Below are 20,766 nucleotides of genomic sequence, written 5' to 3'. Positions count from 1 at the left end.
TTCATCTAAAATGTAAAGGAGATTTCATTATATGGTGACCTATTAAATTCCTTTAATTATCAATTTTGGCCTCTAGAATACTTTTATTGCCATAGTATTTACCGCAGAAGTCAAGCATTCTGCTTAAAGCAACTGAGACAGAAGTGATATTCATTGGTCATTATTTTGGAATTTCGTTATGCATATGTGACGGGCCGAGAGAAGGTTGTGAACTCAAAGGCAGTATGAAAGCAACTGAGTTAATTTATTATAGAACACTCTCCTTTATATACAAAACCTCAAGGTAACAGGAAATTTTATGTTCGAAAGACAGACAATGTTACATAGGGGAAACGCAGACATGTTTATTCTGGTTCTTTTTAGTGCGAGGGAAGAGCGAAGATACAAGCATAATATATACAAAATGAATTATGTACGCTCGTGTGACACACGGTTGGTACACATATATTGGCCTGGCCACTTTTCTTTCATCTCACCAGTCAATTCCTTCTGCGGCCCAGATAATGCAAATCCCCTGTGCTTGTTTCTCTCGATCATTACAGCATTCATCTCATTCCTTCCTCTTCATTGTCCGTAACCTTGGTGTCTATTTGTCTCCCCGGCCTCATCTACCACCTATCGGCATTTTATCCGTATAAATCCTGCACTAATTCCTCTTCTTTTGTAATTAGGTCCCATCCACTTCCACCTGGACAGTTTCCCAGATCAATCAATGGGATCTAATCCCGTAGTTTATATTTTCTCGTTGTTTACATTTCCTTGCCTCTTATTATAATTATTACTAGCAAAGCTACATCCCTAGTTGGGAAAGCTGGATGCTATAAGCCCAAGGGCTCCAACAGAGAAAAATAGCCCAGTGAGGAAAGCCAATAAGGAAGTAGATAAACTATTTGAGAAGTAATGTTAGCCTGTGCAAGTTTGAACTTTTGAAGTTCTATCGATTCAGTTACCAGAGTAGGAAGATAATTCTACAATTTGGTGACCACTGTAATGAAACTTCTAGAATACTGTAAAGCATTGAGTCTCATATTTCAGAAGGCATGACTATTAGAATTAACTGCATACTTAGTGTTACGGACAGGATAGTACTGCCCGAGAAGATCAGAATGCAAAGGATGGTCAGAATTATGAAAAATCTTATGCAATATGCATAGCAAACTAATTAAACGACGGTGCCAGAGATAATATTTAGATCAGGAATTAGAAATTTCATAGACCGTAAGTTCTTGTCCAACAAATTAAGATGAGAATCAGTCGCTGAAGACCAGAAAGGAGAACAATGCTTGAAACAAGGTAGAATGAAAGAATTAAGATTTTTCTTTGGAATAGATTGATCACCGAAAATCTTACAAAGGCTTTCTCAATAAACCATTTTTTGTGCAGTTGAAGAAGAGACAGACCCAATTTTTTTCTCAAAAGTAAATTTGCTGTCAAGAATAACACCTAGAATTTTAAGCGTCATACAGAATTAAAAAATCATTATCAATGCTGAGATCCGGATATTGAGGAGCCACTGTCCTCGACCTACTTACAATCATACTTTGAGTTTTGTTAGGATTCAACTGCATACCACATAATTTGCACCATGCACTAATTTTAGCTGAATTAAGGGTTCCAGCAACTCCAGATCTACATTCAGGATATGGAATTAATGGAAAGAGAGTAGCGTCATCTGCATATGCAGCGACCTTGGTTTTTAGGCCAAACCACTACTAATTTCGTATCTTTTACAATTGGTATAAACTTTACTACGATTTTTGTTAGGAATCAGTATTGGTCTTTACAAAGTATATTTTGGTTTGCTGACGATGATAGAATCGAGGTTTTCCTTGCCATTTATCTACATCGTCGTTGACTTTTTACCGGCGCTAATTCGATTTATTTGACGGATCTTATAAGATATCAGATATAGTTTACAATTTACTTGAATATCATGCAATGTGTGTAAACTATGATTAAACTAGCTTTTATTTTTTCTTTATGTGGCTAAATTTTCAAATCTTTTAGTTCGTACGGAAACACATTAAAATCAATTTTAAAATATTAATAGTTCGTAGGCAAACTCACTGAAATTGCTATAGATACCATAGCAGTTAAAGGCCAATGGCATTTTCCAGTATCTTGGTTGCATTACGACTTCATTAATGAATCTATATATGTCCATCCCTTTGCGCGTAGATATAATTTCTGTTATATACTTCTGTGCGAAGTCCTTTACTTATTTGTTACCATCAGCTTTGCGATTTCAGTCTTCTTGCGTTGAAAGTCAACTTTATTTCTAGAATGAGGAATTATTTAAAAAAAAAATATTGAAATTTGGCAAATAATTATGTTGAGAGAGATGAAAAATTGGCTTTAATTATAACACTGTTGATAGAGGGAGAGCTTACCTTCGAGCAGCTGTTATTTTTGAGGCGGTTTTTCAGGTGTCACCAGACCGTAGGTGTGTGAGATTCTTAAAAGCAGACGGTATTGATTCCCTGGAAAAGAATAAGTTTGGAAATGCCAGACTGTTGCTAGATCTAAAGAGAGGTCATTCTGAGCTGATTGGCAACTATTCCAGACGAATCAATAACGCATTCCGGTTTTTTTTATTCCTATAACACATTCATATAGATGATGGTTATTTTCTGTTGACTTGAATGCTCTAGATTTCGTCACACGACATTTTTCTGTTTTATGTAGGTCTCTCTCTTAATGTTTTCATGCGTTTGTATATCGATGGAAGCTAGTCTTTCAATATATATATATATATATATATATGTATGTATGTATGTGTGTGTGTGTGTGTATGTGTGTGTGTAGTATGTGTAAAGAGAAAAATGAATGTTTAGCAAAATCAAGGAAAGCAATATATATATATATATATATATATGAATATGTATATATATATATATATATATACATATATATATATATACATACATATGGATGAAAATCAACACAATATCATGCTTGAATAGAAGCACGATATATATATATATATATATATATGTATATATATATTATATGTGTGTGTGTTTGATATAGATATGTATATTAGCATATAGGTAGATAGAGATAGACGTTCGTATAGTGTGTATTTCTTAATTAAAGTTTTAAAAAAGGCAGAGTACTTTATAATGCAATTTGCAATTGTGTATGCATTTTATTCATATTCCAAAATGAAGAATTACCGCTTTCTCTAGAATTTCGAGTGGATTGGTAACTTTCTTTTACCGAATCCTAAGTATCCGAATAAGCGAGCCTTTTAAGAAAAGAATATTTTGTATCTTCTGATGACTTTGACCTTTCCAGTATCAGTTCAAAAGAATCGATAATCGAATTCCGGGTCTCAAATGGCACACAGTCTGCGATGACGGTCTCTTTCTGGTGGATAGCGCTTCGGAATCGTTTGAAGTCACGCGAGAGTTACTCGTCGTATATTTCAAGGTCGTAATCAAACATGTAGAAATGTAGTTGCAGTTATTATTATTATTATTATTATTATTATTATTATTATTATTATTATTATTACAATACGGGGCATTGATGTCTTTCACCTTTCTATTATATGTTATTTTTGCCATGGCAACAACTTTATTTATTATTGCCTCCGACAAGGTTTTTATTATTTATTTGTCAGATTTTGACGAACATATTACCAAAAGGTGGGACTCGTGATTAACAAGTAATTTGATAGATTTTAGGAGAGATAAGAAAATTACTTTTGGGGAGGGCTACCTTTTGGCAGACTGGAGTTTGGGTCCTTTGAAAGCACTTGTTCATATTATTAACTCGAAATAGATAAACCAAAACAGAGAGTCCTTTTATAGTGGCAAAGGGACTGTCTTAAAGTATTTGATAAAATTAGGGAGGAAAATAAAACAAGACAAGTTTAAAGGAGCTGGACTGTTATGTGGGATAAGACTAAAAGATATAAATGAAGAGCAAAGGTAAAAAATCAGTCAGCTGGAGGCCTATTAAGCCTAGTAGAAGGCTCATGTTTTAAGAAGTCCTCTTCCGGGCTAACAACAATACTCTACGAATAATAAAACTCGCCTTTAGACTTAGCATCATCCAGACTAAAGCAAGGGCTTTTGACAACTGCACCTATAAAAATATTCAAAATTAAGATACTTTAACGGTACGTAACGTGACTATTATATTGCTTTATTTTTTAATCCTTTTCAGTTTGTTTTGAATTCTGCCTCTTGAATTAGAGCCTTGAGCCAATAGGATTATCTCGGATCTTGATGAAATGTAGGGGCTCTGTGTTAATCATCTATCGTCTTAATTAAGGAATCTTTTAGGGAAAGACTTCTTAAATGTTATGGATAGTTGCATATGGTCAGTATAGGCTCTATCTTATCTATATACACAATGCAATGGAAGATGAAATATCATTTGAAACAGAAAGGATTAATGAGGTGGAATTATTTAAATATTTAGGAACTATCATCTCTAATACAGGATCTTTACAATTGGAGTTTCATGAAAGATTGAAAGCAAATCAGATAATGGCTAGGTTAAGTAAAATTTGGAAATTAAATCGCCTTAAATTACATATAGAAATCAGGCTATATATCATTTTAGTGAGATCGGTGTTACTGTATGGACTTGAGTCATGGTATGACAATGAAACAATATCCAACAGATTTTGTAGATTTGAGAACAAAGCCCTTAGAAGAATATTGAAAGTTAATGGCAGGACAGAATTAGAAATGAAACTATAAGAGAGATTACCCTAGTGCCTTATGTGGATGAGATCATTGTGAGGGGTAGATGGAGATGGTTTGGGCATGCTTTTCGCGCTGCCCAAGAGAGATTAGTTCACCAAACTTTCAACTCCGCTCCACAAGGCACTAGAAGAGTTGGAAGACCCAGCCCTACATGGTTGAGGACTATGATACGTGAAGTAGCAGATGACTGGCGAAATCTAATTTAAGCCTTTTGCGTCAATAGGCATAGGAGGAGATGGTGATAATGATGATGATGATATATATATATATATATATATATAGAGAGAGAGAGAGAGAGAGAGAGAGAGAGAGAGAGAGAGAGTGTAGAAAATAATAAAAGCCTTATTACCTAGCGCTTTCGTGTATTTTAATAAACACTTCTACGATTTAAGAACGTCAATAAGTAATGTAAAATAATATAAAATACAAAAAAGAGTTGAATAATAAAAGAAATGATAGAAAAACATTGTCAGGTAACTAGCATTATCAAACAATCAAACAACCCCCAGCCAAAATTTGTACTTAAACGTAAAGAGCTACTCATCTGTATAGATGTAAAAATAAATTATATATATACAGTATATATATATATATATATATATGTGTGTGTGTGTGTGTGTGTGTATGTATCATCATCATCATCATCATCAGCCGTAACTAGTCCATTGCAGGGAAAAGGCCTCAGACATGTCCTTCCACTCGGCTCTCTCTTTCTCTCTCTCTCTCTCTCTCTCTCTCTCTCTCTCTCTCTCTCTCTTCTCTCTCTGCCAGTCTATACAACCTTCCAATCTTTCAATAGGTCTTTGGAGACAAGGTTGCTAGTATCTTGCCCTCTTCCTGAACATAACAGACACGAATACTCATTTTCACCTGGATAGACTGCAGGTTAATATTGCTGTAGCGATAATCGTTCCTCTCAAAGGCAAGCTCAGCCCTTCATTCAGCGGTAATCAGTCATTGCTCCATCTTCAACTAATTGCACTTCCTAACCACTGGTAGCATCGTCAGCCAAAATGTCTGATACAGCACTCGGATCACATTTGTTAGGTCCTTTGATCTTTTTTGATTGACCGCCCACCTGCCAACACAGCTGCAATTCATTACCAGGGCCTGCTGTTATCAAGAAATACTTTTGAGACTCATTACCCCCCTGTAAATGCTCACCATCACAGAGAATTCTAATTTTTCTTGCATAACAGTCGTTAATGCCCGAGGACAAAGAACGAGTATAATGCGTGCATTATGCCATTATCCTCCCTGCTCATTATACGGTGATTAACAGTTCAATCATGAAATACAATGCGTTGGGCAGTGGTAGGCGTGATCTCTTCGTAATGCCATGAGCCGTATTCCATTACAATGGAATATTCTGAGACGGTTCCAAGGTGAGTATGGGCAACATAATGGTTTACCCTGATTAACGACGACTAATAACCCTGATGAGTCTGTCAATTGTGGTACTGTGCGGAGGTGTCGTATGCCGATGCAGTTCCCAGATTTTACGGATTGCAATGCGTAATAATGATCTATCGAGGAAATATTTATATTTCCTGTTTTGTATTCTTTTCAAGATAAAATTCATATAAACAGTGAATATGCTACTATCGTAGAGGTGCATAGGCTGATTTTTGTATAATCGTTTCTCTTTATGTATGCTTTTAATTCAATCTTCTCCATTCATCATCTCCGACTTCACGCTTCATAATTCTCAGCCGCCGGATCTTCCAACTCTTCTAGTGCCTTGTGGAGCCCAGTTAAATGTTTGGTGAACTAATCTCTGTTGAGGAGTGCAAAGAGCATGCCCAAACCATCTCCATCTACCTCGCACCATGATCTCATCCACAGATGGCACTCGAGTAATCTCTCTTACAGTTTCATTTTTTAATCCTGTCCTGCTATTTGACTTCCAATATTCTTCATATTCTTCTGAGGGTTTTTTTTTCTCAAATCTGCTAATTCAATTGGAGATAGTTTCATTGTCATAACGTGACTCATGTCCATACAGTAACACCGACCTCACTAAACTGATATATAGACTTTTTTATATGTAATTCCAGGCGATTTGATTTCAGAATTTTTCTAAACCTAGCCATTGTCTGATTTGCTTTTTTTAAATCTTTCTCCAAAATTCAATTCCAAAAACCCTGTATTAGAGATCATCTTTCCTAAATATTTAAATGATTCTACCTCAGTAATCCTTTCTCCTTCCAATGATATTTCATCTCCCGTTGCATACTCTGTTCTCAGCTTCTCTGTCTTTGTTCTATTTATCTTGAGGCCAGCCTCCTTTGATATTTCATTTATTCTGGTAAGCAAGCATTGCAAATCCTTTGGTGTTCTGCTAATATGGACAGTGTCATCAGCATACTCTAGGTTAGTTATTTTCCTATTACCAATCCAGTACAATCCTTCTCCACTATCTCCAACTGTTCCACGCATTACAAAATCCATGAGAAGGATAAACAACATAGGTGACAACACAGTCCCTTGCAGTACTCCGCTGTTCACTGGAAAGTCATTTGATAGGACTCCACTAACATTAACATATTTAAGAGGATTTCCGGTACACACTATCAAAGGCTTTTTCATAGTCCACAAATGCCATCAAAAGTGGATTTCTGTATTCTACATATTGCTGTACAACATGTCTTAAAATGAAAATGTTGTCAGTACAACTACCTTTTCTTAATCCTGCTTGTTCATCTCTCAGCTTTTCATTAATCCTTCTCTCTAGTCTCTTTAGAATAAGCATACTATATATTTTCATGACAATCGACGTAAATGTGATGCCTCTATGATTATTGCAATCAGTCAGGTCTCCCTTTTTAGCCATTTACACCAACACTTCTAATTCCCATTCATCAGGTTTTGCTTATTCATGCCACATTCTAAAACATAATGTTGTAAGTATTCTGAGAGCCACTTCATTTTCGGCCAGTATCATCTCGGCAGTTATTCCATCATATCCAGGGGCTTTTCATCTCCTGTGTGTGTGTGTGTGTGTGTGTTTTTTTTTTTTTTTTTTCTCATTATGATAACTTCTAATTCAAACACTGAATTCATTCATGGGCACACCAGGGTCTTCATCAGCTTCAGGTATATCAATCAAATTATTCCCTTCATATTTCCTATTTATGACCTCACTAAAGTGTTCTATCCAACGCTATTTATCTATCTATGTATCTATCTATCTATCTATATATTTGTACATACATACATACATACATACATATATATGTACACTCGTGTGTGTTTGTGCATATGCTTGGTTGTGTATGCGTGTATGTATATATATATATATATATATATATATATATATATGTATATATATATATATATATATATACTGTATATATACATATATTTATATAAATATGTTTATATATATGTATATATATGTATATATATATATATATATATATATATATATATATATATATATATATATATATATATATACTATGTCTGTGTTTCTGCTCTATTCATTAACATTGCAAATATTTCATATAAGGAGTGTATTAATAAATAACAGTAAAAGTGAATGTGCCCTCAAATATATTCTGAGAGAGAGAGAGAGAGAGAGAGAGAGAGAGAGAGAGAGAGAGAGAGAGAGAGAGAGAGTAAAGGTTACCGGTTACACCTAATGTCAAATAAGGTTTAACATATCAAAGATACTTAAATAATCAAAACTCACGAAGTCTCCTTTATTCATAGAGACGTTAATCCACTTAGCTTCCTCACTTCCAAGGTTAGTCACCTATAGTCCATTTCTTTTAGCGAGTCATATTTGCACCGACTCGCAACGGTGCCCTTTTAGCTCGGAAATGTTTCCTGGTCGCTGATTGGTTAGAATTATCTTGTCCAACCAATCAGCGATCAGGAAACTTTAAGTACAACCATGTGTTATTATGTTGGGGTGACCATTTAAAAAATGGCCACAGCTAAAGACGTAGTCATATCTAATCTTGTGATATTCAAATTTAAGTGAAAGTCCATCAATACAAGTAACCTAACGCCCTTTTTTAGCCCAGGTCATCAGAAAACGAGGATAAAGCAAAAAAAGTTCGAAGGGTGGAGCTTTATAATTTTAAAGCTTTCTGGTAGAAGAGAGAGAGAGAGAGAGAGAGAGAGAGAGAGAGAGAGAGAGAGAGAGAGAGAGAGAGAGAGATAAACGATTCGCTGAGAGTTGGATCACAGTTATAACGAATTTCTTTTTATTTTTGTAATCCCATCGAAAAGGGCTAAAAGGACGAGGAACATCAAATAGGACAGAAATACCCCAAACATGGACGGTCAAGTACGGTACAAAATAAATCTTTTATAATGAATGGTCGAAGATTGAACTTGCACCATCCAAGCAATCAACATAATTCACAAGCAGTCTAAGTTGGAGATCTTTCAGAGACAAGTTAAGCATTGATGGAAGGGAGAAAGGTTCAATTAAGATTGTCCTAAAGTAATTGAAGAATTAAATAAGAGTAGAGAAAGAAAAATGGGAGGAAACAATGTCGTGAAGAAGCTGAATGGGATTATGTTACGGAATTCTCTTTTTTCTTAAAAGAAACTTATACTGGAAAAACAGATAAATAATTAAACGTAAACGCATATATTCAAAGCCAATTACTCAACCACCGAAAGGTGTCTACGCAATACACAACGCCACCTCTGTATAACAATTTATTAGCAAACCAGTGAGCAAGAAGTAAGAAAGAGGCAAAGAGGAAGGCGGCAAGCCATCACAAAAGTCACATCATTAAACGTCTACCTACGGAACACCCACTTACGAGGTCCTTACCTCGTCACGTGTTTACCCCTTTCATGATTACAGCGCGCTTGACTTCTATTTATAGCTTCTATCAGGTATTCTATCTTCCCGTTTTCGCTCCCTCCTTTGCTGTTATACTATCTCTCTCTCTCTCTCTCTCTCTCTCTCTCTCTCTCTCTCTCTCTCTCTCTCTCTCTCTCTCTCGCTCTCTCTCTCTCTCAGTATGTCCGTAGTCAGTGTATATCTACTCGTTTCTCCCTATTTATGAAGGCAGGTAAACAGGTATGACTGACTTGTCTCCATGGTAACCACCCACGCTATATAAGATGAGGATTATCGTTAAGGATGTTCTCCTTAAGACGTTGCTCAAGGTTATAATTTCCATGAAAGAAACTCTACTCACTATGTTGTAACGGTACAGGTCTTTCTTGTCTCTTCGATCTCACTCGTGGTATTTATAGATACACTTACAATAACCATTCATTCTTTTTATGTCATTCAATGACGCTTTTATATAGCATTGGATTTTGTTTTACTTTCCATCGTCTATGTAGAATTCTACTTATATATATATATATATATATATATATATATATATATATATATATATATTATATTATATATATATTATATATATAAATTTATATATATATATTATATATATATATATGTATATATATATACAGTATATATATATATATATATATATATATATATATATATGTATATATATACATATATATATATATATATATATATATATATATATACAGTATATATATATATATATATATATATATATATATATATATATATATATATATATATATAAGAACATATTTCTATGTCATGTCAGAATCGAACCTAGGTTGCTATCAATCATGCCACCGGAGGCTCTAGAAGAAGTTGGAACCTAAGTGCTAACTGCATTTCAGTTAACACCTAGGTAAAAAAATATCATTCCACAATCTGGTCACAGTTGGAATGACACTTCTAGAATTTCTTGTAGCATTGAGCTTAATGATGGAGAAGGCAGGACTGTTTAGAGTTATGTGCATACCTAACACTACGTACATGACACAGTCTGTGAAAATCTGCATGCAGCAGATGGTCAGAAATATGAAGAGCTTCAGCAACGTGCACAAAGAACTAACTGAACGACGGTGTCAGAAATTTATATCCAGATCAGGAATAAGAAATTTAATGGACCGCAAGGTTTGTGCAACAAATTAAGGAGAAAGTTTGCAGCTGAAGACAAGACAGGAGTAAAATACTCCAAACGTGGTAGAATAAAAAAAGAAAAAAAATTTCTTAGGATTTATTGATCATTGAATATCTAAAAAGACCTCAAATTGCCAAATATTGCGCAAGTGAAAAGAAAAAGAAGGAAGTGTTTCTCAAAAGTAAATTTGCGATCAAGAATCATACCTAGAATTATGAATACGCTGTATATAGTTAAGAGACAAAGTGTTTTAACTTCATGGTACCGAGAGGCTAAACTATTTAGGTTAGCTATATGGCATAGAGAAGCTAAACTGTTTAGTTTAATTTCAGTAAAACAGGAATGAGGAAGATAAAGTTTCTCATTACTCTGCTTACTGACAACACATCACCCAAAAGGGTTGCCTTTTCCTTTGGACAGTAGGTAACAGAGCCATCTGGTTTAAAAAGGAATTCCACACCGAAGAGTGCAGATTTAAGGATAGCCCACCAATCATGTACCTGTGTTGTATTCCTTTTCAGATGGAGCTTAAACTCTCTGAACAACAATTCTTAACTGAGTGTAGTTATTCAAGTCATATATATATATATATATATATATATATATTTATATATATATATATATATATATATACAGTATATATGTGTGTGTGTCTGTATATATATATATATATATATATATATATATATATGTGTGTGTGTGTGTGTCTGTATATATATATATATATATATATATATATATATATGTGTGTGTGTGTGTGTCTGTATATATATATATATATATGTATATATATATATATGTGTGTGTGTGTGTATTTATGTATGTATTTATATATATATGTATATATACACTATATATATATAAATATATATATATATATATATATATATATATATATATATATATATATATATATATCCTTTTGAGTGTAGATACTTTAACGTGGTGAAAGGGTTTGTGTATCGCCATGATCAGCAAAGGTTGGATTGCTGTGAGCGATCAGACCAAAGTCTCCCGCTATCACCAATCTGGAATGGCCAGAGTGGTTATGAAATGGCCGAACCCCAACATGAAAAAGGACATGTCTGAGACTTTGTTTACTGGAAAAGGTATATATATATATATATATATATATATATATATATATATATATATATATATATATATGTAGGTAGTAGGTTGGCTGGGCACCAGCCATCCGTTGAGATACTACCGCTAGAAAGTTACTGGGTTCTTTGACTGTCCAGACAGTACTACATTGGATCCTTCTCTGTGGTTAAGGTGCGCTTTCACTTTGCCTACAGATACACCGAATATTCTGGCCTATTCTTTACATATTCTCCTCTATCTTCATACATCTGACAACACTGAAATTACCAACTACTGCACTGTAGTTGTTCAGTGGCTTCTTTCCTCTTGGTAGAAGAGACTAGCTATGGTAAGCAGCTCTTCTAGGAGAAGGACTCTCGAAAAATAAAATCAAACCATTGTTCTCTAGTCTTGGGTAGTGCCATAGCCTCGGTACCATGGCCTTCCACCGTCATGGATTAGAGTTCTCTTGCTTGAGAGTACACTATGCCACACTATTTTATCTTATTTCTTTTCCTCTTTTTTTTTGAAGTTTTTATAGTTTATATGTGAATTTATTTTATTGTTAGTTTTATTCAATTGTTAATTACTTCTCTTGTAGTTTATTTATTTCCTTATTTCCTTTCCTCACTGGGCTATTTTCCCTTTTCGAGCCCTTGCGCTTATAGGATCTTACTTTTCCAACTAGGGTTGTAGCTTAGCAAGTAATAATAATAATGATGATATATATATATATATATATATATATATATAGATAGATAGATAGATAGATAGATAGATAGATAGATAGATATGTCTTCCTTTTTTCAGTACATCCATGGATATACAACGGCATACTACGAACGATTGACATAGTTATCACCTACGTAGTGTTTTATAATATGATTTCCGTTGAAGATCCTTAAGATCCTTATAATACGATTAGATTTTCCTTTTCCACGGCAAACTTTTTACTCTGGTAAATAGAAATAATGTGCTCGGCCCCAAATAAGGCTAAGAATTTAATCTTTGATCGTATGTTCATATAGAGTATATGTCGAGATCAAATACATTTTATAAATCTAAAATTGTTCCATCCTCATTCGTGTAATGATTTGTTAGGTATAGCAAGGGTTTCTCTTTAGCTGAGTTATACTTGAAATGTACTTTATTATGAACGACCTTTAGGCAGAAATTAAAAGAAGTGAAAAATTGGGTAGTACGCGCGCCTCAAATGAGCGGTATTTTTGCTTTGTAAGAGGAAATTAAGACAAATTGGGGGATTCAGGGGCAGGAAATGGCTTTTCAAACGAGCCTTGACGAGTTTTACATGACATCCTGATAGGGGGAGAGACACTTTTTTTGGAACTTCGAAAATTGTCAGACCGAATACAGGAACTTGATATGAAAAAGGAGTTATTAAATGGTAGAACCTTGTTTTGGCAACGAGCCACTCATTCTGAAATGCTCTTAAGTAATCAGAAGCATTCGATGAAGTATGATTAAAGATTGAATGCGAACCGCTCAAGATGACTCGGTCCGATAATAGAAAACATAAGGAGACTTAATTATTGCAAAAATCAGCTCTCTGGTAGTGGTGAAGGGCACCGGCGAGTAAGGAAAAAAATATTTTTTGTAATTGCGATTTATCTGATAGACTTTTGCATAGTAAGGCAAATAGAACCAAGCTTTAGCTAGCTTTAAAACCAATGATTTTGCGACGCTATTTTACAGAAAGTAGTTAATCATTCAAACCCATCTTAATTTTAAAAAAAGAAAAAAATAATCTGGCTTCCACGGATGTTCAGTCACTCGATGTATTTCAAACCAGTATCAAAACTTTGGACATTTTATCTTCGTTAAGACTTTGATATTTTATTTGTTGTATTATGAAATATGCATATAGTCACTTGAACGGTTATTAATTTTCTCTATGTCTTGATTTATCTATTTGTACTAATTCGAAGGAAATTTTCTCTAGATATTTTACATGTTTACCTGTTTAAATTACCAAGTTCATTGAATTAAAGTTTTTGGTATAAGAGAGGAGGGTGTATGCAGGGAAAATTATAGTTGTAATATATTCATATATATCTTTTTATCTGTACAATTATTTTCTTTGAAGGGATAACTACAGTGCGTATCAACATTTTAATTTTCGTCTGGTATTTAGGATGAAGTTTTTCTCAATGCCCTTTTCTACACACAGTTGCAATCTGTTACAGTTGATTAAACTAAGGCCCAACTCATTAAATAGTGCCGTATACGTGAAGGGATTAGACGGAATGCTGATACGCCTTATATATAATTGTGTATGAAGCAGCCAATGTTGAGGGAAAATTCTGCAAAGGGGCTCTTCAATGATCAGCAGTAGCTGTAAATATGTTTTTTTTTTTTTTTTTTCATGCGCCACCCCTTCTTTGAAAATCGGTTTAATAATACGTATATGTGTAATAAGTACAGAGGCATTACACTTACGTCAGTTGTCATGAAAATATATAGTATGCTACTATTAAAGAGACTAGAGAGAAAGATTGATGAAAAGCTGAGAGATGAACAAGCAGAATTTAGAAAAGGTAGGAGTTGTACTGATCAAATTTTCATTTTGAGGTATGTGGTACAGCAATGTGTAGAATATAGAAATCCACTTTTGATGGCGTTTGTGGACTCTGAAAAAGCCTTTGATAGTGTGCACCGGTCAATTTTGTGGAGAGTCCTGCGTTATTATGGAGGTCCTCTTAAGTATGTAAATTTGATTATGTTTGTTTATGAGCATAGTAAGTGCAAAGCTCATGTTCGGATATGTTAGTTTTTTTCCCATCTATTTCATCATCAATGAACTACGGGTTACATACATGTAATGTTGCTAAAACGATGAAGTGAAAACCAGTTTCTTCATTTTATTATGACCAGAATTTAAATGTACATGGGCTAAAAATAGTAGTTTTTATTAAAGAAAAACTTGAACCAGAAATATCACCATACTCTTCAGTGTCACATATTCCCTTAGTTATTGCACCAAAATACAACGAAATATTTAACTCGTATCCTGATTAGTATGGTGATTGGCATTTTGGTGCTTCAAAGAAGACTTTGAATGAATCAGCAATTTCATTTTATCATCCCTACTGTTAAAGATTCAAAACTTTTAGATTCTATTTTTTCCATGCCTTGGTGTTGGTGTACTTTTTCTATATACTACCATGAACATCATCAAAGGGTTAAGCCTGTGTTCTTGGACTGTTTCGGCTTGTGTAAGTGCGTTTACGTATAGGGGAGCGAGGGTACAGAAAGATATTAACTTGTACGTGGTATGTATTGGGGCTTTAAATCACATGAATGTGGTATTTTAAGATGTAAGGAACCACATGGAAAATTAAACACAGGGTTTAAATCCTGAACAGTCTCGTCTTGTGTAGTTCAAGACAACTTCAAGAGAATTGGTACACTGTAGTAGGGATTTTAATTAAATACGTCAGAGTAACAGTACGAATGAACATACTGTTGGAAAAGAAGAAAATTACGTTGGCACTTGTGAGTCGCCCTGTCATTTGTACTATTGACTCATGCCATTTAGTAAAATACAAAGTTGATGTACTGAGCGAATTGGTTGGAACCATATCTGATGCCATGCCAATATAAAGAACAATGTAGGCTTAATAGATAGATCGAATTACGAGTTGATTAATAGTGAATCCAGGCTTGTAAATGTCGATGGCATAACGTCATTCATTTAATTTGATTTGTTTGAATATTTAAGCGGTAAGGTGTATATCTGTGTATGTTTGTGTTCATATATATATATATATATATATATATATATATATATATGTATATATATATATATATATATATATATATATATATATATAATATATATATATATATTTGTGTTTGTGTAATGCTGATTTATTTGTGGCGTCTATTATATTGAGACCTCTTTCCCATTTTCCATATTTTTCTTACTCTCCAAGGCAAAGTTCTGAACGTGAATAGAACCATCTTTACTCGACGTCTTTGCTGTTGTTTCATTTATATTCTTCTATATATAGTAGTTTTTACTATTAATAAGTGGCTTCTTCCAGGATGATACTAACTTTACAATGCTGTTTTAGATTTAGCTGACTTTATGCCAAAAAGAGATATTACTTGTTGTACTACCGATAATGTTGCTGGCTGAAGAAAAGGGTTTTGGTAGTTTATGTACATATTCAAAATAACTGCTTTCAACATTAATCAAAATCCTATTGATAATAATAATAATAATAATGATAATAATAATAATAATAATAATAATAATAATACATTTCCCCATAGTGATGGTGAAGTTTAATAATACACTATGTTTTGATTCCCACGACCACCAGTGATTGACGTCTGTCTTGGTTACCCTCTGATTTTTTGTTTACATGTTTTATGTCGAGGTCCAGACTAAAGCTATTTAATGTCTCGTTTGACTTTAAAGGTCGATCTGTTTGCTTGTATGTGCGTTTTTACAACCAGGACCTCCCCTGTTCCTAGAACCGCCAATATGAATGGCTATAAATTTACGCGAGCAATCAAAGGGGGAAGCGTTTTCTTCGCTGTGATCCTCTGTATCTTTGATCACAACAACAAAAGAAGTGTTTTTCGTACTTCGATCCGTCGAAAATAGGTCGCCGTCTTTAAAGTCGCTGTCGCTGTCTGTTCCTTCATTATTGGCTCATTGTAATTGATTAAGGAAGTCTCTCTCTCTCTCTCTCTCTCTCTCTCTCTCTCTCTCTCTCTCTCTCGTTGTTTTGTGCGTGTTCATTCTAAAGCCTCATTGACTGCATTGAACTCGACTCAAAGTCCTCGTGATCATTGTAGTTGTTTTTTCATTCCGTTGGTTTACATTTTTTTTTCTAGTTTCATAATTTACTTAGAGAGACCTTACGATAGTATACAAATGTGTTTGATTCCTACTGTAAGTATGCAGTGTGTTCTTACTTCCGTCGTTTGTCATTGAAGAATAGTAAGGGAAATTGCCCTTTGTATCCGTGTGTATACATACAAGTGTCAAGATTGTATTTGTTTATGCTATTATATAGGATTTCTGTCCTTGGGGAGGAAAATGTATCATCGTATAGAATTTATGATTTTCTTATAAAGCGTTGCTAATCTTTGTCATTTGTTTTCAATAAAAGAAATAATAGATTACAACGTATCAGTCAAATCTCTACAAATATTTTCCTAATCCACTTGTTTTTACTTGCCAATGTCTAGATAAGAACCAACCACTCCACTCAACCTTAGCTACGCCAAGATGTTTATATGTTCAATATATGAAAAGACAGGTGAGTAGAAGACTATGTGTACACGTACATTCCTTTCCTCCATTGATGTAGGAATATTATACATCAATAATCATTTATTCTAACCGATATATCTCTTGTAAACTTATTGCGGTCGTTAAAGTGAACTGTTATGCTTAACTAGCCTTCTGGTTAGTACAGTGGTACCGTGTTTGCCTGGCATTCGCATGGCAGCAGATCGATCCCCTCCCGGGACCTTGAGTTTAAGCTGTTTACGGGGTAGGCCACTGCTGTGGTAAGGCACCACAGTTGGAGGGTGGGCTTGCCTGGCTGACGTTCTGGTGAGTATCTATTCAGGTGGGACTGGAACTGAAACCAGACATCTTTAACTGAATTCATTTCAATCTCAGCGAATCTTGAGGTTCAAATTGTCTCTGGTGTATTACTCGTGCATTCAACATGCATGTATAAACGTATACATGTATATATATATATATATATATATATATATATATATAGATATATATATATATATATATATATATATATATATATATATATATCTATGGGAGATTAATTTGTATATAAATATGTGGATACACACTCAGACATATATATATGTGTATATCTCTCCTATATTAGGATAAAGAGCAAGTGTTTGGCTATCTATATATACCGTATATATACATACACCCACACGCACACACATATATACATATGTATATATATACACTGTATATACCTACATACATGTACCGTGTATATATACAGTTTATATACATATATGTATGTATACATATGTATGTATGTATATATATACATATATGTATGTATATGTATGTATATATGTATATATATATATATATATATATATATATATATATATATATACATATATGTATGTATATGTATGTATATATGTATATATATATATATATATATATATATATATATATATATATATACAGTCACGCTCATGGTCAGACGTATAAGTACTCGGTCTCTCCCCGTCCCTTGGGTGTTCGTTAGAAGTAGTAGTCATAACATGGTAAGAGTGGTTGTAGTTAGGAAAGGGAAGTTGTGTGGGAAGGGTTAAATCTCAGTGCGTGTGTTTGTATATCCAACTATTTAGCAGTAATTTTTGATGGGTCACGTACATTTATATATATATATATATATATATATATATATATATATATATATATATATATATATATATATATGTGTGTGTTTGTGTATGTATTTATATATTATATTTGTATACAGGGTATGTGTGTGTACAAAAGAACCGCAGGGAAAATTAAATTGAATATATAAGGTCAAGTCCGGCTTAGTTTCGTGATACTTCTTCAGAGGACTGATTTATTGACACACTCACACATGCACACACTCAGATGGCCCAGAGCTTTCGCTCCGGAGTCCGGACGGGGGCTCTTAGACTTTAAGTCATAGCCCCCGAGGGTAAATTCAAAACAATAGGTACCCAGTGTGTGCTCTTGTGTAGTCGCTCAGTACAGAGAGCGTGACTGCAAAATGTCAATCTTTTCTCAGATTTCTTATAAAATCGAGTATGGGAATCAGTTTGTTTACAACGCAACCAAGAAAGAATTCGGCAAGGCAGGCCCAGCTGCTCAACCCAAAGAGCGGGACTGTAAGCAAGGTCTCAAACAACCAGGTTCTTCATGGAGCCGAAGGGAAGATTTTTAGTAGTAGAAAAAGTTTTATAGCAACAAGATACTGGGAGAGGAGTCAGAGAGGTCTACGTTTATATGCTACAATGAGAGTACAAACATACATGCAGTTATTTACGAATCAATACTCCACATCCCAACAAACTACATGGGCTATATTTTCAAGTGTGTGTGGGTGTAGTTCATACCCCCATTTAACCAGGTGCATGTTCTTACGTAGTTTCACTATTCACTAAAGTACCAATTGATGACGTGTTGGAATTTCTATCTGAAACCTTAGATTATAGGCAATTGATTTTACCATTTTCCAACAATACTTTAATTGAATTTATTTAAATTTGTATAAAACATTGTACATTTTAATTTAATGGGAAATTTTATGCACAAAGTGTTGGTATGGCCATGGGGAACCCCTTATCTCCAGTACTTAACAGTCTATATATTGAATTTTTTGAAAGCAGAAATTTAGATAACATCATACCTAATTATGTAAAAAAGAATTCGGTATATTGACGACTTAAGTGTATAGCCAGAAAATGAAAATTTAGATATTTTTTTCATAGATTGAATAGGTTAATACTGTCAATAAATTTTACTAGGGAGCTGGAAAATTATTGATCTTACCCTTTTTAACAGTCGTATACACAGGAGTAACGACAGACTAGTTTAGTGTATATAGAAAGTCAACGAATATCTCCGTATTTGTCCATTACTACTCAAAGTAACAAAGTTAAGAAATTAGTATTAATTTTTATGTTTTTAAGTGCATTGCGGGTTTAGAGCACTGAATATATTGATGACGAAATAAATGAGATTAGAACTATAGGTGAGAAATTGAAGTACCCTGAAATTGTATTAGATTATGCACTAGAACAGAAAACATGACCTTCTTCGGTAATGATAACAGGGAAAACTATATTACACAAAAAAGACTTGTAGAAATTCTTTTAAAGAAATTCCCCAGTTAGAAACTTTCAACGTTAATTTAGCATTTAAGAGTATCAATACAATAAAAATAGACCTAATAAAGAATTTTCCTGACAGTACAAAGGGATGCGTATATTGTATCCCATGTAATTCATGTGAATGATTCTATATTGATTAGACGGGTAAAGCACTCGAAAACTGAATTGAACAACATAAGAAAAGTATCAGATTTGCTCAAGATAATAATGCAATATTTGTCCATGTTGGAGATAAAAATCACAATATTAATTCGTCTTGTGCAAAGAAATTGGTTCATTAAGATGACTCATAAGAAACAAACATCATAAAGTCCTTTTCGATAAAAGAAAGCTTTCATAACAACTTGAACATAGGACATGCAATTACATACAAAGAGATTTACAAGCTTAAGAAAATAACTTTAATTACTTAATGTAGAACTGACTGTACCTGAGATAACTACCTATGTGAAATTAATCTTTCAGATCTAAGCTACAGTATCATTCACATCTAGGTACAATTATTGTATATAAATATACATATATGCTTTGCTGCTATTTATTGGTATGTTATATAATAGCTTTTATATGTATGTAATTAAATCTTTATGGGAATATATATGCATAAAGGTGTGTAAGCATGTTAATTATGTGTGCAAACATGAATATGGGGATGTATTCATATATGTATATGCATTTGCATGCTTGTAGGTATATATATATATATGTATATATATATATATATATATATATATATATATATATATATGTATATATATATATATATATATATATATATATATATATATATGTATATATATATATATATATATATATATATATATATATATATATATATATATGATTATGTTTACGTATTTATGTAGATGAGGCTATTGCATATTAATATAAAGAGACTGTATAGGAACGTCTAAAAATTTACCTATCATCCGAAATTGCCCTTTATAACACCTGGCTAATGGAGAATGAACTCCACCCACAAACACCTGAAAATATAGCGCAGGTAGTTTGTTTGGGTGTGGGGTATTGTTTCGTAAATATATGTATATATGATAGTTTTT

The 20,766-nt window shown here is 33.5% G+C and overlaps 1 protein-coding gene across 6 annotated transcripts in view; it reads left to right on the top strand.

Moving 5' to 3' along the window:
* LOC137634283 (ataxin-1-like) overlaps positions 1-20,766 on the top strand; it is a 389,783-nt gene that overhangs the window by 290,131 nt on the left and 78,886 nt on the right. For 3 of the 6 annotated variants that reach the window (XM_068366588.1, XM_068366586.1, XM_068366587.1), the window contains exon 4: positions 17,021-17,091. The exons of the other annotated variants lie outside the window; for them this stretch is intronic. In XM_068366588.1, the coding sequence (XP_068222689.1) occupies positions 17,061-17,091 (31 nt within the window). In that variant the 5' untranslated portion in view covers positions 17,021-17,060. The remainder of the gene's footprint in view (positions 1-17,020; positions 17,092-20,766) is intronic. 6 annotated transcript variants of the gene reach the window in all.

This window comes from Palaemon carinicauda, chromosome 44 (genome assembly GCF_036898095.1).
Source record: "Palaemon carinicauda isolate YSFRI2023 chromosome 44, ASM3689809v2, whole genome shotgun sequence".
NCBI lineage: Eukaryota > Metazoa > Arthropoda > Malacostraca > Decapoda > Palaemonidae > Palaemon > Palaemon carinicauda.
Note: the sequence above shows the minus strand (reverse complement) of the source record. Positions and strands in the feature narration are given on the sequence as shown.